The sequence below is a fragment of the Bradysia coprophila genome, unplaced genomic scaffold (assembly GCF_014529535.1).
Source record: "Bradysia coprophila strain Holo2 unplaced genomic scaffold, BU_Bcop_v1 contig_297, whole genome shotgun sequence".
In the NCBI taxonomy this organism is placed as follows: Eukaryota; Metazoa; Arthropoda; class Insecta; order Diptera; family Sciaridae; genus Bradysia; species Bradysia coprophila.
This window is the reverse complement of record NW_023503555.1, coordinates 2,318,399-2,340,666: the sequence shown is the minus strand read 5'-3', so window position 1 is coordinate 2,340,666 and position 22,268 is coordinate 2,318,399. Positions and strand designations below refer to the sequence as shown.

The 22,268-nt window shown below is 35.9% G+C and overlaps 1 protein-coding gene across 1 annotated transcript; it reads left to right on the top strand.

The window, feature by feature from the left end:
- Window positions 1-3,500: 3,500 nt before the first annotated feature.
- On the top strand, window positions 3,501-20,559 carry LOC119078840 (cyclin-dependent kinase 5 activator 1). Its single transcript, XM_037186545.1, has 4 exons — window positions 3,501-4,661; window positions 17,269-17,406; window positions 18,516-18,721; window positions 18,792-20,559. The coding sequence occupies exons 1-4, from the start codon at window positions 3,960-3,962 to the stop codon at window positions 18,940-18,942; spliced, it is 1,197 nt and encodes a 398-aa protein (XP_037042440.1). The 5' UTR covers window positions 3,501-3,959; the 3' UTR covers window positions 18,943-20,559.
- Window positions 20,560-22,268: the final 1,709 nt, after the last annotated feature.

Below are 22,268 nucleotides of genomic sequence, written 5' to 3'. Positions count from 1 at the left end.
TTATGGAAAGCGAAACTCAACGACATTTTTTTCATTTGAAATGTTACTGCTATTCCTCTCATTTCGTAAACTTTTTCAATCAGAGAAACCAAGAACAGGAGTGTACATGTTATATTTTACGTGTGCAAAACAGTAGTAATAGTACTTTATTTCATATGTAGTGGGATCCTCAAGCGAGATCGAGAATACCACTCCATATGAAATACAATGCTTTATTGCATGAGAGAAAACAAGACAACAACATGTAGCGTGAATGACAGCTAACGAGTAATTTCTGATTTAGAACAGGTTTGTTCCAAATAGCTGTAAACACGAACTTTGACAACCCGAACTACGATGATTTGGTCCATAGCAACATCGCCTACGTGATGTTTCATACAAATATGGCAACGTCGCCTACGAGATTTACACAAAAATATTTTTGAGGTTATGGTTCTATGGATCAAATTTGACAATTTATACAGCCTTGGAACAAACCTACTCTAGGGAAGTAATTTTCTGTCACAACATCAGTCGAATGCAATAAAACTTTTGATAAGAGCAACATAAGAGGATTGTTATAAAAAAAGTCGTTATTCTGGGATGTTATCCCGTGAACTTGCTTTTATTGAATGCGAATTTTATCCATAATTTTTCTTCTTTTTTCCCGAGCTGCTCTGATCATTTCTTATAATTTTCTCTTTTCTATATCTCATCTCAATGCTAAGTTGTTTCACTGTTTTTTTAAGTGTTTAGTGTTCTCATTCAACTGATTCTCATGTAACAAGGATAAATACGGATATGCGATGGACAGTATGTCAAGTGTGGTATCATCAGCTATTGTGATACAGAATGTGAGACAAGTCGACAGCAATTACTTTTGTATTTGTACAGAACTATCGATCAACGCGTGTTCAACGTTCCTGGACGTAGTACATGTTTAAAAACAATCTATTTCCCATATTTTCTTGTAAGTTTTAATCGAAAAGTACTTCTTTTCATACAACTATTTCCTTTGAAGTATCAACACTCAAAAGTTTGGCGTCGACAATTGTCCTCTTGATATTTATTGAATTCTTTGCTAGCCCATTTTCGTACTGATTTAATGAAATCTGTTTTGGTGGTTGGGTGAAACAAATTTTCATACAAATTTAGACCATTTTAAAGTTAAAGTTTGTATGTACAATGTACAATGAATGATCCTATTTATCTATTTCAAATGGATTTTCAATTTCATTTTTAACTCCTAGCTCACTTTCCATAACCAAAACCATTTTTCGATATCTAGTGCGGGAAACGCACAGCATGGTCGCATATTTTCGACACTCGCACGAGAAAATATTTTTTTTATTTATTAAGTCAACGGCTTTTCAAGCTAACATTCCAAACGATATTAAACCAAACATTGATCCTATCTTGCACTAAAAGACCTTTGTTTATCTAGTGTCGAAATATCGCGAATTCGTCGCTCATTTCCGACACACTATAAACAAAACGTTGTTCCTAACTTAATGCTAAGAGTTTTTTTTAGCAAAATCGATTCCAGAACTCGCCTCCGCCTTGTGCTGAAAACCTCTCGTTCGCTAAAAAAAAGCCTCTTAACATGCGTTAGGAAAAATGCTATTCTTTAGTGAATGTGGGGTTTCTAGCACGAGTTCTAATTAACGTACTAATTTCTCGTCTCAGATCGAGATAAAATATAGATTTCATCTGCAGTACATTTGAACATAGTTTGTACCCTATTTTCTTTTGAAGTGCGTTTGTTCAACACTACCATGAAATTACATTATTGTATGAAATCTGGTGATTTAAGTTGTTTCAAGTGTTCGTTTAGTGTTTGGTTCAAAATCTATTACTTCAGTTGTCTCATCACACATTCTGCTACTTAAGAGATAACTTCAGCCGGAGCTTATTTTTGTCGTCTAGGTCGATCACAGATGCATTTTTCGTCACATCCGAACCATATGGCTGATTGCCGATGATCGAGATCGGAGATAATTGCACCTGTGTCCAAATGAGTTGGTGATTGTGATCCTAAGCCGAAGACGCGGATCATAAGCCCAAACTCCCTCTCCGATATGATGCATAATGTTAGACATACTTCACATAGGCATATAAAGGCTGCTTCCATCTCAATCGATCGAATGCCACTTCTTGTCAATTCGTGTGTGCTGTGGTCTCCAATTCATGATGGCTTTGGTCCACCATCCGTGCTATGTCTCCTGCCCAATTACATATTTCAGAGATGCTCTCCTTTCCATTACATCAACGACTTTCATTTGTTGACGAATCCACTGATTTGTTATTTTATCTCTGAGCGAAATCCTAAGCATAATCCGTTCCATTGCTCGCTGTCACGACAGAATAAAGTGAACGAGTCAGGAGCAGACGACGAAAATGCTTTCAATGAAGGGACCTAAATCCCGTTATAATCGTTCACGTATTCGATTCATGCATTCGTATTAGAAAGCGTTTTGCACCAAAATCAAAGTCCGACTTATGAATGTAGGTCCCTCGTCGACTGCTCTTGTCTGGGTTACTTTACTCTGCCGTGTCGTTGTGCTACTTTCAGTTTACTATCGGACGCTTTCGTTAATTTTAACGTATACTTTCCGTTTCAGGCTGTCGTTCATGTTGCTTTTGAATATCAGATAATCAAGTCCTCCAGTACAATAGTAATTCTGTTGTAGCGTCAAGTTCCTCCCGATAATCACTTAAATCAGCCCGACTCTCACTGAAAGAGTGTAATATAAAAACAACGAAAGAAACGACTAGACAACTAAGAAAAGTTGAGTGTCATTGAAACAACAACGCCTGCCAGAAGGATCCTTAATAACCTTACGGTATCACCAATGTAAACTCTAATCATAATTGTTCGGGAACAACATAATTAGATGGCGAGATAAACGTAGAGCTCGTTAAATAACATTTTGACTCCGATAGTATCGATCGATAGGTCATAATTTCATACCAGCAGCAGCAAAGTGATGGCTATATTGTACGTAGTCCATGGCATATAACGCTATGTGAATGCTAGGAGAAAATACACTTCTTTCAAAATAAATTGCAAATTGTGTTAAAATACACAGCCAGCCGTTAAGATACCATAACATAAAGCCAATAATATTATTTGAAAATATGCAAAAGCAGCCCCATCGAATTTCTACTATTTAACACAACGAAAGCAATTTTAACAGGGGCTTATGATGATGGCTTATATATATGAATGGAAAATACGAACATTTTCTATATGGGGGGTGTTCTAAATATGTATCATACATACATGACAACCCTGATAAAAATGCGAGCGTGTGTGTTCCAGTGTTTCTCTCTCTCTATGTGTGTGTGTGCGTTTGTATGAAGGGTGGAAAACTTCGCACAAGCAAGTTGTTATGGATGTGTTTTTCTGTATGCCCTATTACGTATTTGCATTATACACCGAAATGCCACCCGAAAGCGTCTGCGTCAATTCTTCGATCGATCTTCGGGATTCTCTGTTTCTCGAAAAACAAGCTCGCGAACTGTATTCGGATAGCTAAACAATAAAAGACTTCACCCTCTTTATCGTCATTTTTACTTCGGTCGAAATTGAATAAGAAATTTTCCAACATAAAAGACCATTGATGGAAAACTGAATAATAAAAATGGATCCGCTGTGCCGTCTGTGATATTGTCGATTTGATATCGTAGACATTGGAGAATTCGAACGACGGACAAAGTTTAGTGATAAAATTCGCAGTTTTTGCTGTATCCACCCGAGTAAGCAAATGAAAAATATTTGGTGTGACCAAACGATTGTATGGAATTGTGGTGCGGATGAAGCATTAACTAGGTGAAGTCTGTGAAGTATTTGTGTTGTTTTATTTTTTTGGTGTCAGTGTCATTCGTAATAGTTCAATTGTTTAGTGCGAAAAGTTAAATTTAATTTAAAGATAAAAGTGGAACACGAAACGAAACATCGGAAATAATTTAGCACAAGTATGGGTACCGTACTGTCTTTCAGTCCAAGAGAACGTCGTCCAGTCTATTCGACACACCATCATAGCAGCGGTCTGAGCACATCGAGCTCGGCCGATTATCCGTTAAATAATTTCTCCTACGAACAGCTAAACAATGTGAAAAATCGCGAAAATAACAAATCTTTATGTCCTGTGCCTAATAACAACGCGAATCTAGTTTTGATGGGTCAGACACACAACAACCACATCAACAACAATGGGAACAACATCAATCCGACTGCATCGGAACGTAATATGGACAGTGCGAGAATTTTGTCGGAAAAGAATGCGTTGGAGAAGAATCTGAAAAAGCATTCGCTGTTCATAAACGCTCTGTCCTGGAAACGATTGGCTGCATCGCATGGGAAAAAGAAATTGGACAACAATAAAAACAAGGCAGCAAATCTACCAACGGCAACATTTCGGCAGCCATTGGTGGACGCCATTCATCCGTTAGTTGTTGACAAAAACAAAAATATCCAACACAATCAGCAGCAAGTGTATTTTACGCCTGGTGCACCGAAAGCATTGTTGGCATTAGATCTTGTACGGGCTAATAATACCAATAATGCACAGCAAACCGATAAATTGGCACCAAAATTACCTTTATCGCTGCCATTGCCAATGCAAACGGCTATTACGCATCCTCAACATAGTCATGGACCCAGAAAGACTGTAATACAGGTACTATACTATACTATAATTACATGGGGGGAGAATATGGTGTCTGTGTTGAGGATATTGAGAGTTGGTATCATTTGTGAATTAGTACAGAGGTCTTTTGGTACATTCAGTTCAGATGGTTCAGATATATCGTCAGTTGTATAAAAAAGCATCCATCCATACTTGGCGATATTGCGCATATTCAAAACATGGAAGTGTTATGAATATGTCGCGTAGTATCTGACAAATTTAATGCCAGGCAGAGGAAAAAAATGAAAATAAAAAAGTTCACAGAGACTGCCACAACTGGAAAGGATCTCTGTGATTATATATAGGTACACCATGATGTACTGTACGTCTGGCTTTTGTGGCACTTTTTTTTCGTTTTTTTATTTCGAAAAGTACCTAATTCAATTTTACGGTTTAATGGCACTGACGATTCATTCAACCATGTAACTACTTTTATTTGATGCGATCAACGGAGATTTCTATCCGTTTCAGTCTGCGAAAAATTTCGTTCAGCAAAAATTTGGCAAAGTCAAAATCCAATTAAATTTTCGCCTTTGTTTGCCTGAACTACCACAATAATCTGGTCATTAAGAGTACCCGATCTCATTTTCTTTGATGAAATTCCACTTCGCATTCAAAATTAAGGAGTTTCAGTCTCATATGAAGCTCATAGTTAAAATTTAGACTCGACAACAAGTTTTGAAACTACTGCAATGGAATCGAATCATCGTCTGCAAAAGTTACAAATGGTTGAATGGATGTGCTTTGTACCGTAAACACTATCGAACCGAAGAGATAACTTTGTGAAAAGCTAGATTCTCTCCATTTTGCAATCTCAATAATGAGAAATCATAAATTAGACAACATTCAATGTTGAACATTGTGAACTCTGAGGAGACAATCAAAGGTTGAAAATCATAAACATGACTAACTACAACGCACTGCAAGCAAAAGTGATCATAGTCGACAGCTGCCAAATAGAGTACTATTTTGTATGAAATGGTTTTTTAACAGTGTATTACAGCTGTATGACACACTGTCAAGTCCCTATTTAGAGTAACGCTCATGCTTGAAGTGCGTTGCTAACTAATATGTCATCCATTACTATGTCATCTGTTATCGACGGAGACGAGAAAAATAAGCGATGGACTCTGGCTTGTTTCCTCTTATACGGTAAGCCATCTGTTCAAACTAACGAAGTAAAAGATTTTCAAATAATTTGGTCAAAATTCTGAGACAGAACGAAGCTTTGACAGTCTGAAAATGGTACACGTGCAGTGAAAGTCATTTTTATGTCTTTGTGTGGGAAAAAAAACTTTTTCTTTTAAAATGACATAAGAAATCCCTCAATGCCCCCAGTGGTGGTGTATTCGGCATGGCAGATATTTTAATCAAAAACTCGTAAACATCAGATCAGATGGTGAAGCATATAGTCTCCAAATGATGACTAAAAACTCTGATTTAGCCAGTATGACTCTTTTGCATAAATAAATAGTTATTTATCTACCAAGGTAGGTATGAAGGTATTTTTTCGCACTAGATGTCGATTGTCGATCCGAGGCGAAGCCGAGGTCGACAAGACGTCGTGTGCGAAAAAATACCTTCATACCTACCGTGGTAGATACAACGTTTTTCGCAATTTCGGGCCATAATCACCTTTCCAATGCAAAATATTAACAAAATTTCTACCAAACATTCACATGCAAACATGAATTCATTTGAACGATCAAGCAACCTGCACTATATACACATTGCAATGTGATGTACAGAGACGCGCTAAATAAAATCAAGTAGTCAATGCTTAGTATGTACGCTTCAACAATACGTTCTGTATAATTGTGTGGCTCTGTTGCCGAATGGCTATGGTCGTTGCTTGGTGTTTGGAAGAATTTTGGTGTTGGATGTTCAAATCCTGGTCTGTGCAAAGTTTTTATTTAGTCTTTCTTAAAGGTACTAAGCTATGTAGCGTGCGAAAAAAATGTGAAAAAGCCCAAGTGCGAAAAAAATAATCAAAAACGCACTGTGAAATAAATACCTTCAAAACGACATTAAATGGATGCATGGAAAGGTGATGATTATGGACCGGAATTGCGAAAAATTCATTTACATTCCGTTCTATTCGAACTTGAATATCGTAATATGACACATCAGCTCAGAGGTAAAATTCAAACTCGACAAAAATTGTTGGAACTACTGCAATGGAATCCATGTTTATCTCAGTGCACCATCGTCTTCAAACGATACAGATGGTTGAATGGATGTGCTGCATACACCTTAAATCTGTGTTCACGTTAGTAATAGAGTTTATCTCCTGCAAGCTGATATTTCATACATTACGCGTTTCTGCATATAAACACAAACACATACATAACCACAGCCTATACGATTGGATAATTCACACATAACCCACCTAGGGTAAATTTACTTTCCATCTACATATTTGCAAAAAAAAAAAAATCGCCGAACGGCGGAAGCGAACACGGGTCCAGCAGCATATCAACCAAACATGCTGACCACTACGCCAACAAATCACATAACGCGATGCAATTGGTGTCGGTAGTGGTTCGTTAATCACTTCTACATCGATCAAATAATCAGAGTAGTCGGAATGATGTGATTTGAACGAAATGTTGAGGTGGATAGTATATATGTGTGAGTAAGTAAATAAAGGATTCTCTGTATGATGTTTTTTTTTTGTTGTGAATGCGTTTTAAAACAACATGCTTAATTCAAAGACATATTAGTGGGATAGACAGGAATTACGTAGACGAAATCGTGAAGCAAAAGCAAACTGAGTATACTATACATTTTTTACTCACACACTCAAAAATTTCAATTTCGTTTGACAGGTTCTTAAACTGTTGTTGACTTGTACGAAATTATTGTTTTCGTTGCTTTACTTAAGTCTTTCTTAAGGTATTCATAATTATATCCATTCAAAATCAAATATAATAAAAAATGCGGCATTGTATCGTTCATGGTTGCAACTCCAAGTTGAACCTTCATGAGGAAACTGAGAAAATTTCACTTTTTAAGTAAAACAACATTCATAACCTCAATTTATAGATTCGTCAAATTTACGATTTGTTTGTAAAGGTTTCCCGTAAATCAAAATGCGAGAGAAGCTTGGATTAATGCGTTGCAGCATTCAAATAATCAATCGTTGGCTAGCGAATTGAATGACAATTGCCGGATCTGCGAAAAACATTTTAAGCCGGAAGACATTAATCAAAACAAATGCCGATCATCTTTGTCGAAAATGGCTGTACCAACAATATTTCCGAATTCAGATGGCATAGATACTGAATATTTATTGTTGGAAGAGTCGGAAAATGCTAATGTCTTGAATGTCTTGCAATTAAAGCAAAAAGAAAATCTGGAGCCGTAAGTTTTTCATTTGTATGAATGTTGTTCTATGTATGACTGTTCTGAATGCGTAGATCAAAATCACTGAATGATGAGCAAGATAGAATCGCTGGTGACGAAGTTGCTGGAAATTTCTTTTTCTGCGAGAATTGTGGACACGCTAATTCGATAAAAAAAGAAGCTCGGTCTGATGTAGATATGTTTACTGCAGTTAATCGTCAAGAAAATGGAAGAAAAAGAAGAATGAATGATCAGCCCCTTTCAACACCGACGACGCCTAAAAAGTTCTTTCCATTTACTGAATGTAAGCTACGAATTTCGATTGACAACTTTCAAAAATAATTCTGTTCTCCCTTCAGACAAAGTCCAAAACTCCGTCGATATGTCACATCCGAATGGTAAAGAACAAATTGAGAATATTCAAAATCAAAATCAATCTCCAAGTAGTCAAAACCAGATCTGTTCCAAATTTCGACCCAAACGACTTCATTTTCCTGGAGATGTTCCAAGCGACGTTGAATTGACACCAAAGTCTTCTAAAAAATTTATTTCGTCATTGAAAAAAATCGTCATAACACAAAGACGAAGAATCAAAGTCTCTGCTCAAAAAGTCCGACGTCAACAAAAGAAGATTCTGTCGTTGAGAGGCTTACTAGAAGACTTGAAGAAGAAAAATATGGTTTCCGAGAACGCAGTCGAACTACTTGAGGTATATTTCTGTGGACACACAGTGTTCTCTTGACATGGTCTTCGTCCAACGTATCATTTGTGTAGTCGTAGTCACTGTCGTGTTTCTTGTCTGGTATTAATTTGTCTTGTCTACTTTGTGCTCTTGATCTTGAACTCACAGTACAATTCTAATAATTTACAGTGTGGAGATGAATCAATAATGAAAACAATCGAAAAAGGACGACTGAACAATGAATACCCGCCAGAAGTTCGTAGATTTGCTCTTACATTACACTTCTATTCGCCGCGAGCATATCGATACGTTAGAACCAAATTCAAAAATAAACTGCCTGCACCAAGAACCATTCGAAAATGGTGTGAGTCAGTAAACGGGGATCCCGGAATTACAAAAGAAGCACTAAACGTTCTTAATGTGAAGATTAAAGACTTTCAAGACAAGGGGCAGCAGCTCAGATTCTGCATGGCAATCGATGAGATGAGTATAAGAAAACAAATTGAATTCAACTTTGCAAAGAAGAAATATTTTGGCTATGTCGACTTCGGCGGAAACGACATTAAACGTGACCACACTATTGCTGCAACGAAAGCCTGGGTAATCCTACTAACGGCTTTGAATGCCAATTTCAAAATTCCAGTGGCATACTACCTAACGAATGGATTGAATGCTAAAGAACAAGCTGGAATTGTGAACGGAATATTAAGAATTCTTCATGAAAATAATGTTTTGGTTGTGGCTTTAATATTCGATGGTGCTGCAACAAATGTGTCCATGGTAAAAAATTTGAATCGCAAAATGAAAAACCCCACGCACTTTTACCATCCTGTTACTAATGATCGAATTGAAATAATTTGGGATGTTTGTCATATGCTGAAGCTGGTTAGAAACACTCTTGCCAGCAAAAAAATTTTGCACGATGCTCAGGGTCGTCCTATTGAATGGCGATACATTAGGATGCTGCATGAGCTACAAGAAAAACATCGAATACGATTGGGAAACAGACTCACTAAACAACACGTGCAGTTCAGTTGCAAAAAAATGAATGTCAGACTTGCGGCGCAGACTCTCAGTGGAAGTGTTGCAGATGCTTTAGAAGTTTTGCAAGAAAAGAATCCAGACTTTAAAAATTGTGGCCCTACCATTACATTTATTCGTACATTCAACCGATTGTTCGATATGTGTAATTCAAAATCAAAATTCGGTAAATATGACAAGCGTCCAATCGATTCCAGTTCCGCTAAGGAAACATTTGAATTTTTCGATACGGCAGCGAAGTACATTCTTAGACTAAAGCTTCACAAACGAAAAATAATCAATACCAAGAGCTACACTGGATTCTTCGGTTTTCTTCAAAGCATGAGCGCAATTCACAATCTGTACAACGATCACGTTAAAAATGGGTCAATGGAATATCTGCTTACGTTCAAACTTAGCCAAGATCACCTCGAAACATTCTTTGCGTCAATTCGAAGTCGTCATGGATTCAACAACAACCCCAATGCGATTCAATTCCGGTCTGCGTACAAACAGCTCATTATACACAATGAGATTTCATCACCATCGTCAGCAAATTGCATTCCGGTGGATAATACGAGTGTTTTGACTGTTTCATCCACTTCGAAGATTATTGCGGCTATACCTGATGATAAGGAACTATATGACCCATCGATTCTGTCTAAGGACTTTAAAAATGCGATAGCTAGTCATGGATTACATGATGTTGTTTCGGACGCTGTTGTCTATATCGCAGGATTCGTCGAAAGATCAATTCGACGTAAACTGATTTGTCAATCGTGCATTGCGGCATTAGACGAAAATCCAATGATAGGAGGAGGAGTATTGATCGACAAAAAGAATTTCGGTAAACATGGTGGACTATGCACTCCAAGACAAGCTGTAGTTGTTTTGTGTAGATTGGCCGAAAAAAATATACAATTGGCCGACGAAAAGAAACAATTTTCGCAGAGCCAAATGTATATATCAATATTAAACAAGTGTTTCCGTGATGTACCACCAAAGCTGTTAAATAATATGGAAGAGCATGTAAAGGAATGTGATCCATTAGAAAATCACCGATATTTATTGATTCGCAGTATTCTGGAAGAATACTTGAAAGTCAAATTGAATTATATAGGTAAATTGCAAACAATGGAAATGCATTCCAATTTTATTCGATCCAAAACCACTAAGTTAGTCCAATTCCATGGACAATAAATGGATAAATATGGATTTCAGTTGAATAAATATGTTATTTGATGAAAAAAAGTTCTTTCCAATAGCAAGGCAAAAGTGCACAATTTTTCTCCCGCCCACATTCGAAAATAAGTTCAAAAATACGTAAGTACCATAAATTTAAGGTACTCACGCACACTATCAAATATTTCGTATTTGTTTTTGCTTCAACTATAGAACAAAATATTGACATAGAAGGCCTGTCTATCCCACTATAATGTCATTGGCTTAATTAATTAGTTTTAAATCCAAATTTTTGTGGTTATTTCGCTAATGTATGAAATATCAGCTTGCAGGAGATAAAACATTGTTCTACCTTGGTGTATATTTCTCGAATCACTTCTTATGTACAATTGTATATACACTCGCTGGCGCTCGTTATATACAATTGTACATACGAAGTTATTCTCGAAATATACACCAAGGTAGAAAATGTACTATATACGAACCGAAGAGATAACTTTGTTAAAAGCTCGATTCTCCTAATATAATTTCAAAACATTTTGCAATCTTAATAATGAGAAATTATAAATCATATGAGAGGTTTAATAGTAGATTACAGCAGAGCCTATGTAAATGAGTAATACATGTGTGCGATGTTTGTGGCGTGTGAGCCGAAGGCGAACCGCCTAATTTCGCACACATGTATTACACATTCACATAGGCTCTTCTGTACTGTTCTTTAGTAGGCATCCTGTGCGTTGTATTTACATTGTCTAAGATGAAAACTACGAAACAATTTTGCATAAAACAGCATTTCGGAACCTTTCCACTTCTAACAATTTTGAACTAAAATTTTATTTTCATTTAGTAGTCATCGGTTGTGGACGCCATTTCGGCTATATTTAATTGACTTCTTTGTTGTTGTCATTCTCAGTTTCAGTGCAAAATTTTTGATTTTGTTGTTTTAAACTATAAATTATGTTATCGATGGCAGGTGTACCAAAAAATAGTTCTGCCTGTGTAGATTCTAATTTATGTCGTGGTTTGTGTGAAGTGAAAACATAAACAAAATCATCGAAAAATTTCCGACCAGCGCATGTAAATGATCGCGCATAGCATGTAAATCATCGAAAAACCTAACATGTAAGTTTCATTTACATTCTCATCGCAGACAATGTAAATACAACGTACATGATGCCTCACGGTGAGCTTGAAAAAACTTTTAGTCGAAAGTTTTTTTATGATTTATTCAATATAGCGAAAAAAAGGCTGCTAGGCGCAACCAGCAAAAAAACGATCTTTTCAAAAAACAAGTTTACAATAAATAAAAATCATCAATTCTATTCGTTCCTAATGTTCCCAAAATGCAGCTAGCGTTCCTTCGTTGAATGGCAATAGAAACCTTCTGTAATAGGTAATCCATAGAACGCGATTCACCGGAAGCCCGTCGCATCAATGATCCTAATTTCTTTATAAATATTCTAGTTTCTGGACCCATGCTACCTAGTGATTCAAATGCAATAGGAGTGAAAAAGTAATTTTCTTTTAAAAGTTGGTAATGATTATGCTTATGTCTTTCCGCATTATCTGCTATTGCACCAGCCTTCTTTGAAGATTCATTTACATAAGAAGGGGCTAGAGTATCTCTAACGGTAACATCCCAAAGTATCGGTCTACCATGACTCCATGGAATTAGAGTCACACCATCCGGTCTTTTACCGTCATCTCTAGAGATCCCAGGAGGCTGTATTATATTTGGAAAACCTGCTGAAGAAAATGCATGAGAAAAGATTTTATTTATTTCATCATGTCCTGGTATCCATCCTCCGCTTTTTTTACAAGATAAGCCATGTAATCCATCCTTCTTAACCATCTTACTGCAGAGGCATTTATGTTCTTCGCACAATTGAGAGCCTAAACGAAGACCAACGGAAATTCTAGCTGTATTGTTATCTAATAGTAAGCCCAATTGACTCGATGGGACCACCTGCAGCCACTTTGAAGATTCTTTAGTAGATGACGCAAGTAATCTTGCACGAGTAACGGGCTCACTAGATTCCAACATACAACCAAACTTATCCATGATCCTCGGAATATCCCAATTCTTTTGTACCTTTTTATTTTCATCACTCTGTGGAACAAAATCTCGAGGAATTACCTCAATTAACCCTAGAATAGCGTCATCAATTATTTTAAAATCAAATTTCTCCAATAATTGGTTTGACAATTCTGATGAAGAATACACCGACGACAAATAGGCTGGGGATGCCAGGTCCTCAACCTTCCGGATCCCTAAACCTCCAAAGGACAAAGGGAGAGATGCCTGACTCCATTGAAAATCGCCCATCTTAACATTCGTGATGGCTTCAAGCGTTGAACGGAAGATCTCGTCAACTTCCTTCAAGCGATCGACTAACAGAAACGCCTTAGAAGAGCGCAACAAATAATTGAACCTACAACTGCCTAGCGAAACACAAAGAGCCGGATGGACGTCCATCAATTTCAAACGATCGCACATTAATTTGATCGCTTCAATTTTAGACGAAAACATCCTCTCTAACCCTGACTCAAAGATTGGTGAGCCTAATATTTCAAGCGTAGACTCATCAACTTTCTTAATACCTGGCAATAATGCAGAAATTTCAGCATACATGCGGGTCTCATCGTCCCCAGAAGCATTAATGAAGAAAACCTCACACTTATTCGTGTTCAAAGGCAAACCAGACAATTCACAAAAAGCCAGAACCTTCCTAATATCACTTAGTACTACTGATAGTACATCACCAACACAACCATCATCAAGATACCACCCATTTAACCTAGAGCTAAGAGAATGAGTCATTCTCATAATACCAATACAAAAACCTGGAGGGCCTAAAGGGTCACCCTGCTGGAATCCTCTTTTCGAGAACAATGGTTCATCAAGAAAATAAAGATTCGAAATGAGCCTATACGACTGCTGAAGCAAAGGAAGCAACTCTGGGCAAATATCCTTCACCTCACCTAACATAAACTTTCTAAACATATTATTAAAGGCATTACCAAAATCAAACTTAACTAAAGCAATCGGCTCACCATGATCAGCTGTACAAAATTGACGTACCGCATGAACCAAAGCCTCCGCTCCTCCTTTAACCCCAAAACCTAACTGAAAGGGTTTGAGCTTTTGAACTAAGTTATCTCTAACATTATAACAGGCAATCTTACCTGTTAAACGTCTCCAAACAATACCTACTGCTATCGGCCTTACATCGTCTTCACCTTTCATAAGTGCAGTCAAAGAGGCTCCAAAAAAGATCCTACACACATCATGTTGAACCTTTCCATACTTAACTATATCCACCAAGGAAGCTATTGCCCTCAACAAACGATTCGCGGACTCACCACATGTAAAAGATATTAGATCTTTTAAATGCCTAGGTCGCAAACCACCTATTCCTCCTGACGAGAAAACCATCAAAATTCTAGTGTTTTCTCGGTTAAATTGTTAATTTTATTATCTTAAAACTTACACAAGTAACGAGCCCTAAAATAAAATTGAATGAAATGATTGTTTTACCTGAAAAGAATGTTATAAAGTGTTTAAAAAGGTACAAAAATCATAAAATATCTCTCAGCACAACAATTGTATATCGAAAATTATGACCACAATGGCTGTATTTTATCATGTGCCGGAATTTTGTTTAAAACACCAGAGAGCTCTAGGCTTTTATTCTGAACAAGCTATGGAGTCCGTACATTATGAGTTTAAAGTTGTGTGGAGTAAATATAAAGTACATGAAAGTCACTCAGATTACCCTAAAAAATTATTACAGTATATTTGTGAATTCAATTCTTTACACATCTGAACCAGTGAACTGTTATACTTTGATTTTTGTTTTGTAGTTAAGAAATATGATTTTTTATATTTTGTTTTTCGTTACTTTCTGGAAAATATATTACCCTGGTTGAAATTGAATTGTTAGTTTGCATTGCATATCCAATAAATTTTCATTTAAAAATTGAGTTCGTCCCCTGATATAATCATATTTCAACTATAGTCTCTCAAAACCAATCATAGAGCACATAATCAACCTAAACCATTAACAATTTAACCGAGAAAACACTAGAATTTTGATGGTTTTCTCGTACTTTCGAGTAGGGCGTATTCAACACATTTAAAGAGGTATCAGATCAACCTTTTCCACTCGGTATGTGTCGTACATGGTATGGTTGGAGAGCTCTGGCCTCGGACTAACTAAAAATGATTGATTGTATCGAAAAACATTTAATTCACAGGCGGCAAAAGTCGCCAAAGTTCGCCGGGGTACATTTTCATCAGAAAAATAGCACTTCATCAAAAAAGATACAGTTCGGCGATTTTAATTTCCACATAAATAGAATGCTGGGACCTCGATAGACTCATTTCAGGAAAAAAATCCCATGTGTAAATACTTTCGACTAAAAGTTTTTTCAAGCTCACCGTGGCCTACACATTAAAACATTTTACGAATGGCTATGTCATCTGTTATCGATAGCTAAGGGAAAAATAGGCGATGGTCACTGAATAGTGTTCTGCTATACATATTAACACATTTGTTCAAACCAATGAAGTAAAAGATTTTCAAATAATTTGGTGCAAATACTTAGACAGAAGTATCAGATTAGATAGTCTGTAAATAATAAACGTGCCGTGAAAGTCATTTTTATGTCTTGTGTAGGATGTAACAGAAAGCATTTTTATTAAAAGAAAAAACTTTTTCTTTTAAAATAACATGAGAAAAACCACCTACGCCCCCAGTGGTGGTGTATTTGTCATGGCACATATTTTCATCAAAAACTCGTAAACATCGTTTCGATCAGATGGTGAAGCATATAGTCTCCAACTGATGATTTACAACGCTGATTTAACCAGTATGACTCTTTCGCATAAATAAAAATTTTCCTTTTCATTTCCGTTCCGTTCTACTCGAACTTGAATCTCGTAACATGACACCAAGTGTGTTTGACAGGATATCGAAAACATTTTCCTCTCACATAACCACATCCACATGGATTTTCATCTTCTTTTTTTTGTTTGTTTGTTCGTGTTTTATCTACATACTACCACACCACCAAACCGCAACATAGGAAAATATCAAATTCCATTTTCAGAACAAACGAAAAAGAATCCCATAAAATGGGTTACAACGTCGAATTATAAATCCTTTTCGTTGTGGCTGGTTTATTTTCGAATTTGCAACATAATTGTATTTACGTTGCAGAGAAATATCAGTAAAATACCGCACAATGTGACAAAACACATAATTCAATTATCAAACTGGAATTAGTTTTCATTCATTGTTAAAATCTGTGTTAAGTAAATTGTAGAAACGAATCGAAAATTTCTAAATTCAATTATGTTTAACCTAAATCGCTCTTTGCACTGCTTTACTACGACTGATTGAAATTATTCGCAAATTGTATGCTAGGCTCTCGCACCTGAGACGGGCCTTTATATACACTGACAGTCTTAAGATCACGATCATCTGTTATCGACAGCGTAAACAGTAATGAGCAGTTATCTCTATATTCTTATATAGCCAAATTTACGTTATGTTAAAACAAATGAAGTAAAAGATGTTATTTCAATACGTTAAAAATATTTAGATCAAATGAAGTAATAGATTCGACGACTATTTTAGATATGTTTGTCAGTGGCAGATTAACAATATCAATAGCCAATAGGTGGTGGAACTTGTAACAAATTCGGCCAAAAACAATACCCTAACCAAACAGTATTCAACTCTTAAACTCAGCATTACTTGTTCAAAAAAATTCATTTTGTCACTTAAATGACACGCTAAAAATTTCTTCGTTGTGGTTGCCGGGAGGACATAAAATTTCCAAAAATCATGAACGGATGAGTCGGAAAAATTAAGACCAAAATGGATCATTCAATTTAAAGGGGACATTGCGATTCCTCGGAGAAATAACTTGAGCTTATGCTGAATCAGGGAATATTTTTGGGAAAACTTTTTCCTTATTTTCCCGAAAATTATTTCTGGATAAAAATGGGAAAATGTTGGAAACGTTAAAAATTTCGGAAAAATTGGGAAAATTGTTATCCTAAAAATAGTCCCTGTGCTGAATACAATTTATGAGATTGAAGTTTGTGTACGAAATAGCAGTAAATTTTTGGGTAAAAAATCTGCATTATTCGAAAAATGAATCTGGACAACTGTGCTAATTCACTGGGAAGACCTGCTGAAAATTCTCGAAATTCTTTAAAATGTTTGAAATTCTAAAATTCACGACCTCTGAGAATTTTCAAAATTTCGATAATTTTCAAGAATCAATTTCACGAAAATAGGCCCTGACTCTAAACGGAAAATGCTTGTATTATAATTTCAATTTTTCTTAACACAACAGGCCTCAACATCCGAGTTGCTTAAGTGCCTGGGAATGTTTCTACATGATAGATGCAGAAAATTACGAGATTTTCAAGCCGGAGATGCCGTTATGTGGTTAAGAGCAGTCGATCGAAGCCTATTGTTACAAGGATGGCAGGTAATTACAAAATTATTATCAAGAGAAAATCAATTTGCATTTACCGTCGACGCGTCGCATTCTATGTCTATTATTATAAATCCTCTCCAAGTCACAAATCATTTAGAGCATAATGTGACGTGTGAGGCAAATTATACTGCAATCATTCAAAAACTAACTCTGCCACTTGATGTTCTAACAATGTGTCTATTTACCATAATGGATTGGCTTGAGAAAACATGACAATGGTGACGTAGACGAACGATTTTCATATTTTCATATTTTTTTCTTATTACAACAACGATTTGTGTCTATTATTAAACGACTCGCGTATCAATGGAATGGAAAATCGATAGGGAAATGTTGTTTTGCTGTTTATTTATGTTGGTTGGTACTTCAATTTAACTTACGTTTGACGTGACTTTTGTTGGAAAGAGAGACTTCGTACCTTGATCTTCGATGAGGTCGATTGAATTAATGACACCTTTAATGGTGTGCACTTAATGTGGAGTGCATTGAAGTTAGGGCATTAGTTGTTTTTGCTTAATTGAATCCAGATAGGGAAGTTAGAAAACTCATGCTCTTATGAGATATAAATACATGATAATGATTCCATCAGGGAGGCAGAAGTGCTTTTCAACTGAAGGTGGCTTGGTGGCTTGAAGGTAACTTTGACATTTTTGGACAGTAGTCATCAGTTCGGAGTCCTGGAATTTTTTTGATTTCGATTTTTGAGACTGCGAGGAGAGTGATGAAGAACTGATAAAGTTGTAATCGGTAGGGGATGGAATGCTAATGGTAAAGACACAAAAAATTGATCCCATGGGTGCAAGGGAAGCTGGTGGAGACTCGTCGAAGTTGAAAAGTTGAGATTTTCGAAAGGTTATACAATGGTTCATTTTCGAGAGACAGAGCCGTAAATAGTTGTAGAAGTAGAGTATGAAGCATTCAAAAAATTACTTTAAAACAAAATTTGTTTTAATATAAGTGAGGAATGCCCATCTAAAGGCTCTAGAGAAATTTTAGACATTTCCAAAAATAGGCCCTGCTCTTTATCACGCTTAAGCGTTGCGGACAAGTATAATCGAAAAACTAAATCGAAAATTTCCAATTTCTCGTTTCATTTTCAGGATGTCGCTTTTATAAATCCAGCAAACGTTGTATTCGTCTATATGTTAGTGCGTGAATTGGTCGACGGTGAAGAGACCAAAGAGTCAGAACTGCAAGCATCTGTTTTAACATGCCTTTATTTGTCATACTCGTACATGGGAAATGAAATCAGTTATCCGTTGAAACCGTTTTTGGTCGAAGATTCCAAAGATAAATTCTGGGATAGGTAAATATCGAGTCATTCGATGAAGAGACGAAGCCTTTCAGTATGGTTATTCAATTTCCCGTTATTTCAGATGTCTTCTAATTGTGAATCGACTTAGTGGCAAAATGCTTCGAATAAACGCTGAACCGGGCTTTTTTACCGAAATATTTACCGAACTTAAAGCATGCGGAATCAGCACAAATAATAATCCAATCACTGGCATGCCGTGTGGGGCTGCTTGACGCGGTAGACATGGTAGAGACGTTGTAGTCAGACTATCCATTGCCGGTCAGCAACAGAAATATCAGCATCAAACATCGCTGCAAGAATTGACCAGTGTGGTCTAGGTAAATATCGAGACTAAATTAATTCAGCAAACTAACAAAAAATGGAAATTTGAGAAATTCAAGAATATAAATGAGGGAAGGGAAAAAGTGTTCAACATTTTTTTGTTCGTTTTTGTTTTTCGTTTTAACTTATTACGGTGATCATTATATACCATTTTACTAATTATATATATATGGAAAACATTGTTAATCAATCACAGAAAAACACAATTCAATTCAAACTATAAAATAGTATGTAAGTCCTATTAAATTACAGAGATCAAATCATTCAAGTCACTTCAACATTAATTAAAAATCAAAATAGAAAAATGTTCTAACCAAAGTTCAAATCAACATCGATGTAATGTTTTGGATATGAAGCTGACGCATCGCCTAAAAATTAAATCCGAAATATCGCTCCATTTCTTCCATCTAAAATTGAAAATTTCATATTTAGGTTAATGCACGGCTAGTACTAAAAATTCTGATCAGTCATCTGCTATCGAAAGCGACGTCAGAAATAAGCTCTGGTCAGTGTTCTCTTCCATATAATGAATGTATGACAGAACTATTAAGGTAATAGATTTCGTCTCAAACACTAGGAGATACTTTAAACAAATGAAGTAAAAGATTCAATGATTTGGTTGGATACGCTTGCTGTTTCTAATAGGCATTTTCTAAACGAAAGTTTGGAATGGATATCGATCGATTGAAGACTCAGTTCATTACAAATAAATAGTCATACGTGCACTTATATTGCTAACACCCGTGAATCCATTCTCAGTGCAGATTGGCAACGGTATTAGGAAACAACAAGTCGAAAGTAAAGAGCAAATCCTTAAAAATGCTGTCCGTGCAATAAATAAAACCTTCGTGTTTTCCTTGTACGGATGAATCGTCAATCAATTGATTTGCCAATTCACACCTTAACGTTCCCAAAAGAAATCGTATGCTTAGCACGTATAGCAGGGTAGTGTTAAAAGTTGGAATGGTTTTACCTTGAAGTGTTCTAGCTCCATTTCAACATTGAATCAGATTCAGAATTAGAACTCAAGGAAGAAACTGGTGATAACCCAGTACTGTTAGTTTAAATATTCTCTTCGGTCTGCATGACAAGAAAAGGTTTGTGAACTATTTGGTGTCCTGATTTTCAAGGCTAGATAAAACAATATTTCACTACTATCTTTTGTTGAGCTTAGTGATTGAGATTCCATTATCGTGTGTCATGACTTCTATGGTACCGCTACGGTCATGACCCAAAAAATTATTTCACTGCAAGGATCCTTGAGTCTCATTTCCAATTCTTCGTTTGTTTTTCTTTTGCGTCAATTGAGTTGTCGTTGTGAAGGAACTGATATTTTGGATTTTGAATATGGAATGGCATTCGGAAACATTACACTCTATCATGAAACGATCGTTAACGTATCGAATAATAAATCGACCCAGAAATTGAACCAAAATTTATTAAAAAGCTCAAGCTAAAATAGTTCAAAAATTGATTTTAAAATGGTCGAACAAATAAAAAGATAAATTTAATAAAAAAGACGAAGAAAACTTAGCAAAAAGATAAACTCGTAGCCCGTTTAGACAAAACTATAAAAAAAGGTCAAAAGTAAAATAGAAACTTACGTTTTCGGAAGAAGTGAAAATGATTGATTCGAGGGGGGAAATGTGCATGATTTAGAAACGGAATGTAACTTATATTAGAATTGTATTGTTTAATTTAAGAACTTACAGTATAAGGTTTTAATGTGATTCGAGAAAGGGGAGTTGACTAGATGGCGATGATGAAGAAGTAAGTTAAGTAAATTAAGGAAGTAGGTACATTAAACAAGTCATTCTTATGCGCTCTAGAAGAGTTACTTTTTTGTCTTGATAAAAACCTAGAAAATTGCAATTTAAATGTAACGAGTGTATAGACATTTTGTATAAAAAGAAATTTGTGTTTTTAGCGGCTGTCACTAGCCATTACGCCGGTTGACAAAATAATTATCGCAGCGCAAACATTCATGGCCCGAAAGTGACGATAGAATTTAAATAGACATAAGCATGAGAAGGGATAAATAGTTGAAAAGTCCAGTTTTCGTGTGAATTTTATTGAAAGTTATTTGTTCTGGAACAATCAACCTAAACTCTCAATTGACAGACAGAATTCCAGATTCGGGGAACCTAATTATAAGACCAGTGACCGATATTCGTTGCAAATAGTTTCAGTCATAGTGCCACTCGTTAGTCAAGAGAAATACATTGTCAATATCCATTTCAATGTACTTTCGAACGTAACTTCACTTTAGTTTTGTTAAGTAAGAGCTTTACTAGTCAAGTGGACGATCGTTGTATTTTGAAACACGCAAATGTGTCCTATATTTACTATTCACGAAGAGATTATTTCGATTATAATGTGAAAGTTGCTCTACCATCCAATCTAGTTCTTTTTTATCTACAGTTTTTAACATTCAAAAGTATGGGCATATTATACATTTCTTATTTTGCTTACTTCTCCCATTTCTCCATATACTCGTTATGGAGAAATGAGAGAAGTTGGAAAAATATGAAATGTATAATATGTCGATACTTTTGAATGTTAAAAACTGCAAGCAATTTCAGGCAAAATCTTTTACTTCATTTGTGTTGACATAGATTTTGCTAAAAAGCAACACATTAGCGTTTAATGTTTATTATTGTCATCGCTATCGATAACAGATGATCTCAAAGTTTCCAATTGGGTTTCCATATGTGTTTCTTAATGATGTGCAGAATGCTAAGCGTTAGTTAGACTTGTGAATGTCTCAGCTGTACCACATCGATTAAAATTTCTCTCAAATTTATGGCCTGGTATACGCAGTAATATGAAGGATAAAATTTTTAAAATAATGGTTGAAAAGTTTGTGCCAGACAGTTGGTAACTTCGAACTTTTGATTACAGGACGCAAGTCGAAATAGAAATGTTTTTCGTATCCGGTACAATGAACTAATATCGGCACTCTTTTTAGTAACCTTTTTGAAATGGCAAGCTTATTACGGTATAATTATCAAATTTATTACTTCAGTGACTTTAGTGTTTAACACAAAATCATTTACTTCATTTGATTTGAACAATTCATGTTACTGTTATATAAGACCTTATTAATTGTAGGCCATTGCTTAGTGCTTGCTAAAAGGTTAAAACGAGAGAACCTGTCTATTGTTCAGTTTTGAAAGTAAATCATTACCGCGTACGACATGTCGCAAGAAGAGCCGAA

What these genes read in the sequence shown, in the direction of transcription:
- LOC119078840 (XM_037186545.1), top strand. Translation starts at nt 3,960, where the DNA reads ATGGGTACCGTACTGTCTTTCAGTCCAAGAGAACGTCGTCCAGTCTAT. An exon ending in TATTGTTACAAGGATGGCAG is followed by an intron (nt 17,407 to 18,515) that starts GTAATTACAAAA and finishes TTTCATTTTCAG; the next exon opens with GATGTCGCTTTTATAAATCC. An exon ending in AAAGATAAATTCTGGGATAG is followed by an intron (nt 18,722 to 18,791) that starts GTAAATATCGAG and finishes CCGTTATTTCAG; the next exon opens with ATGTCTTCTAATTGTGAATC.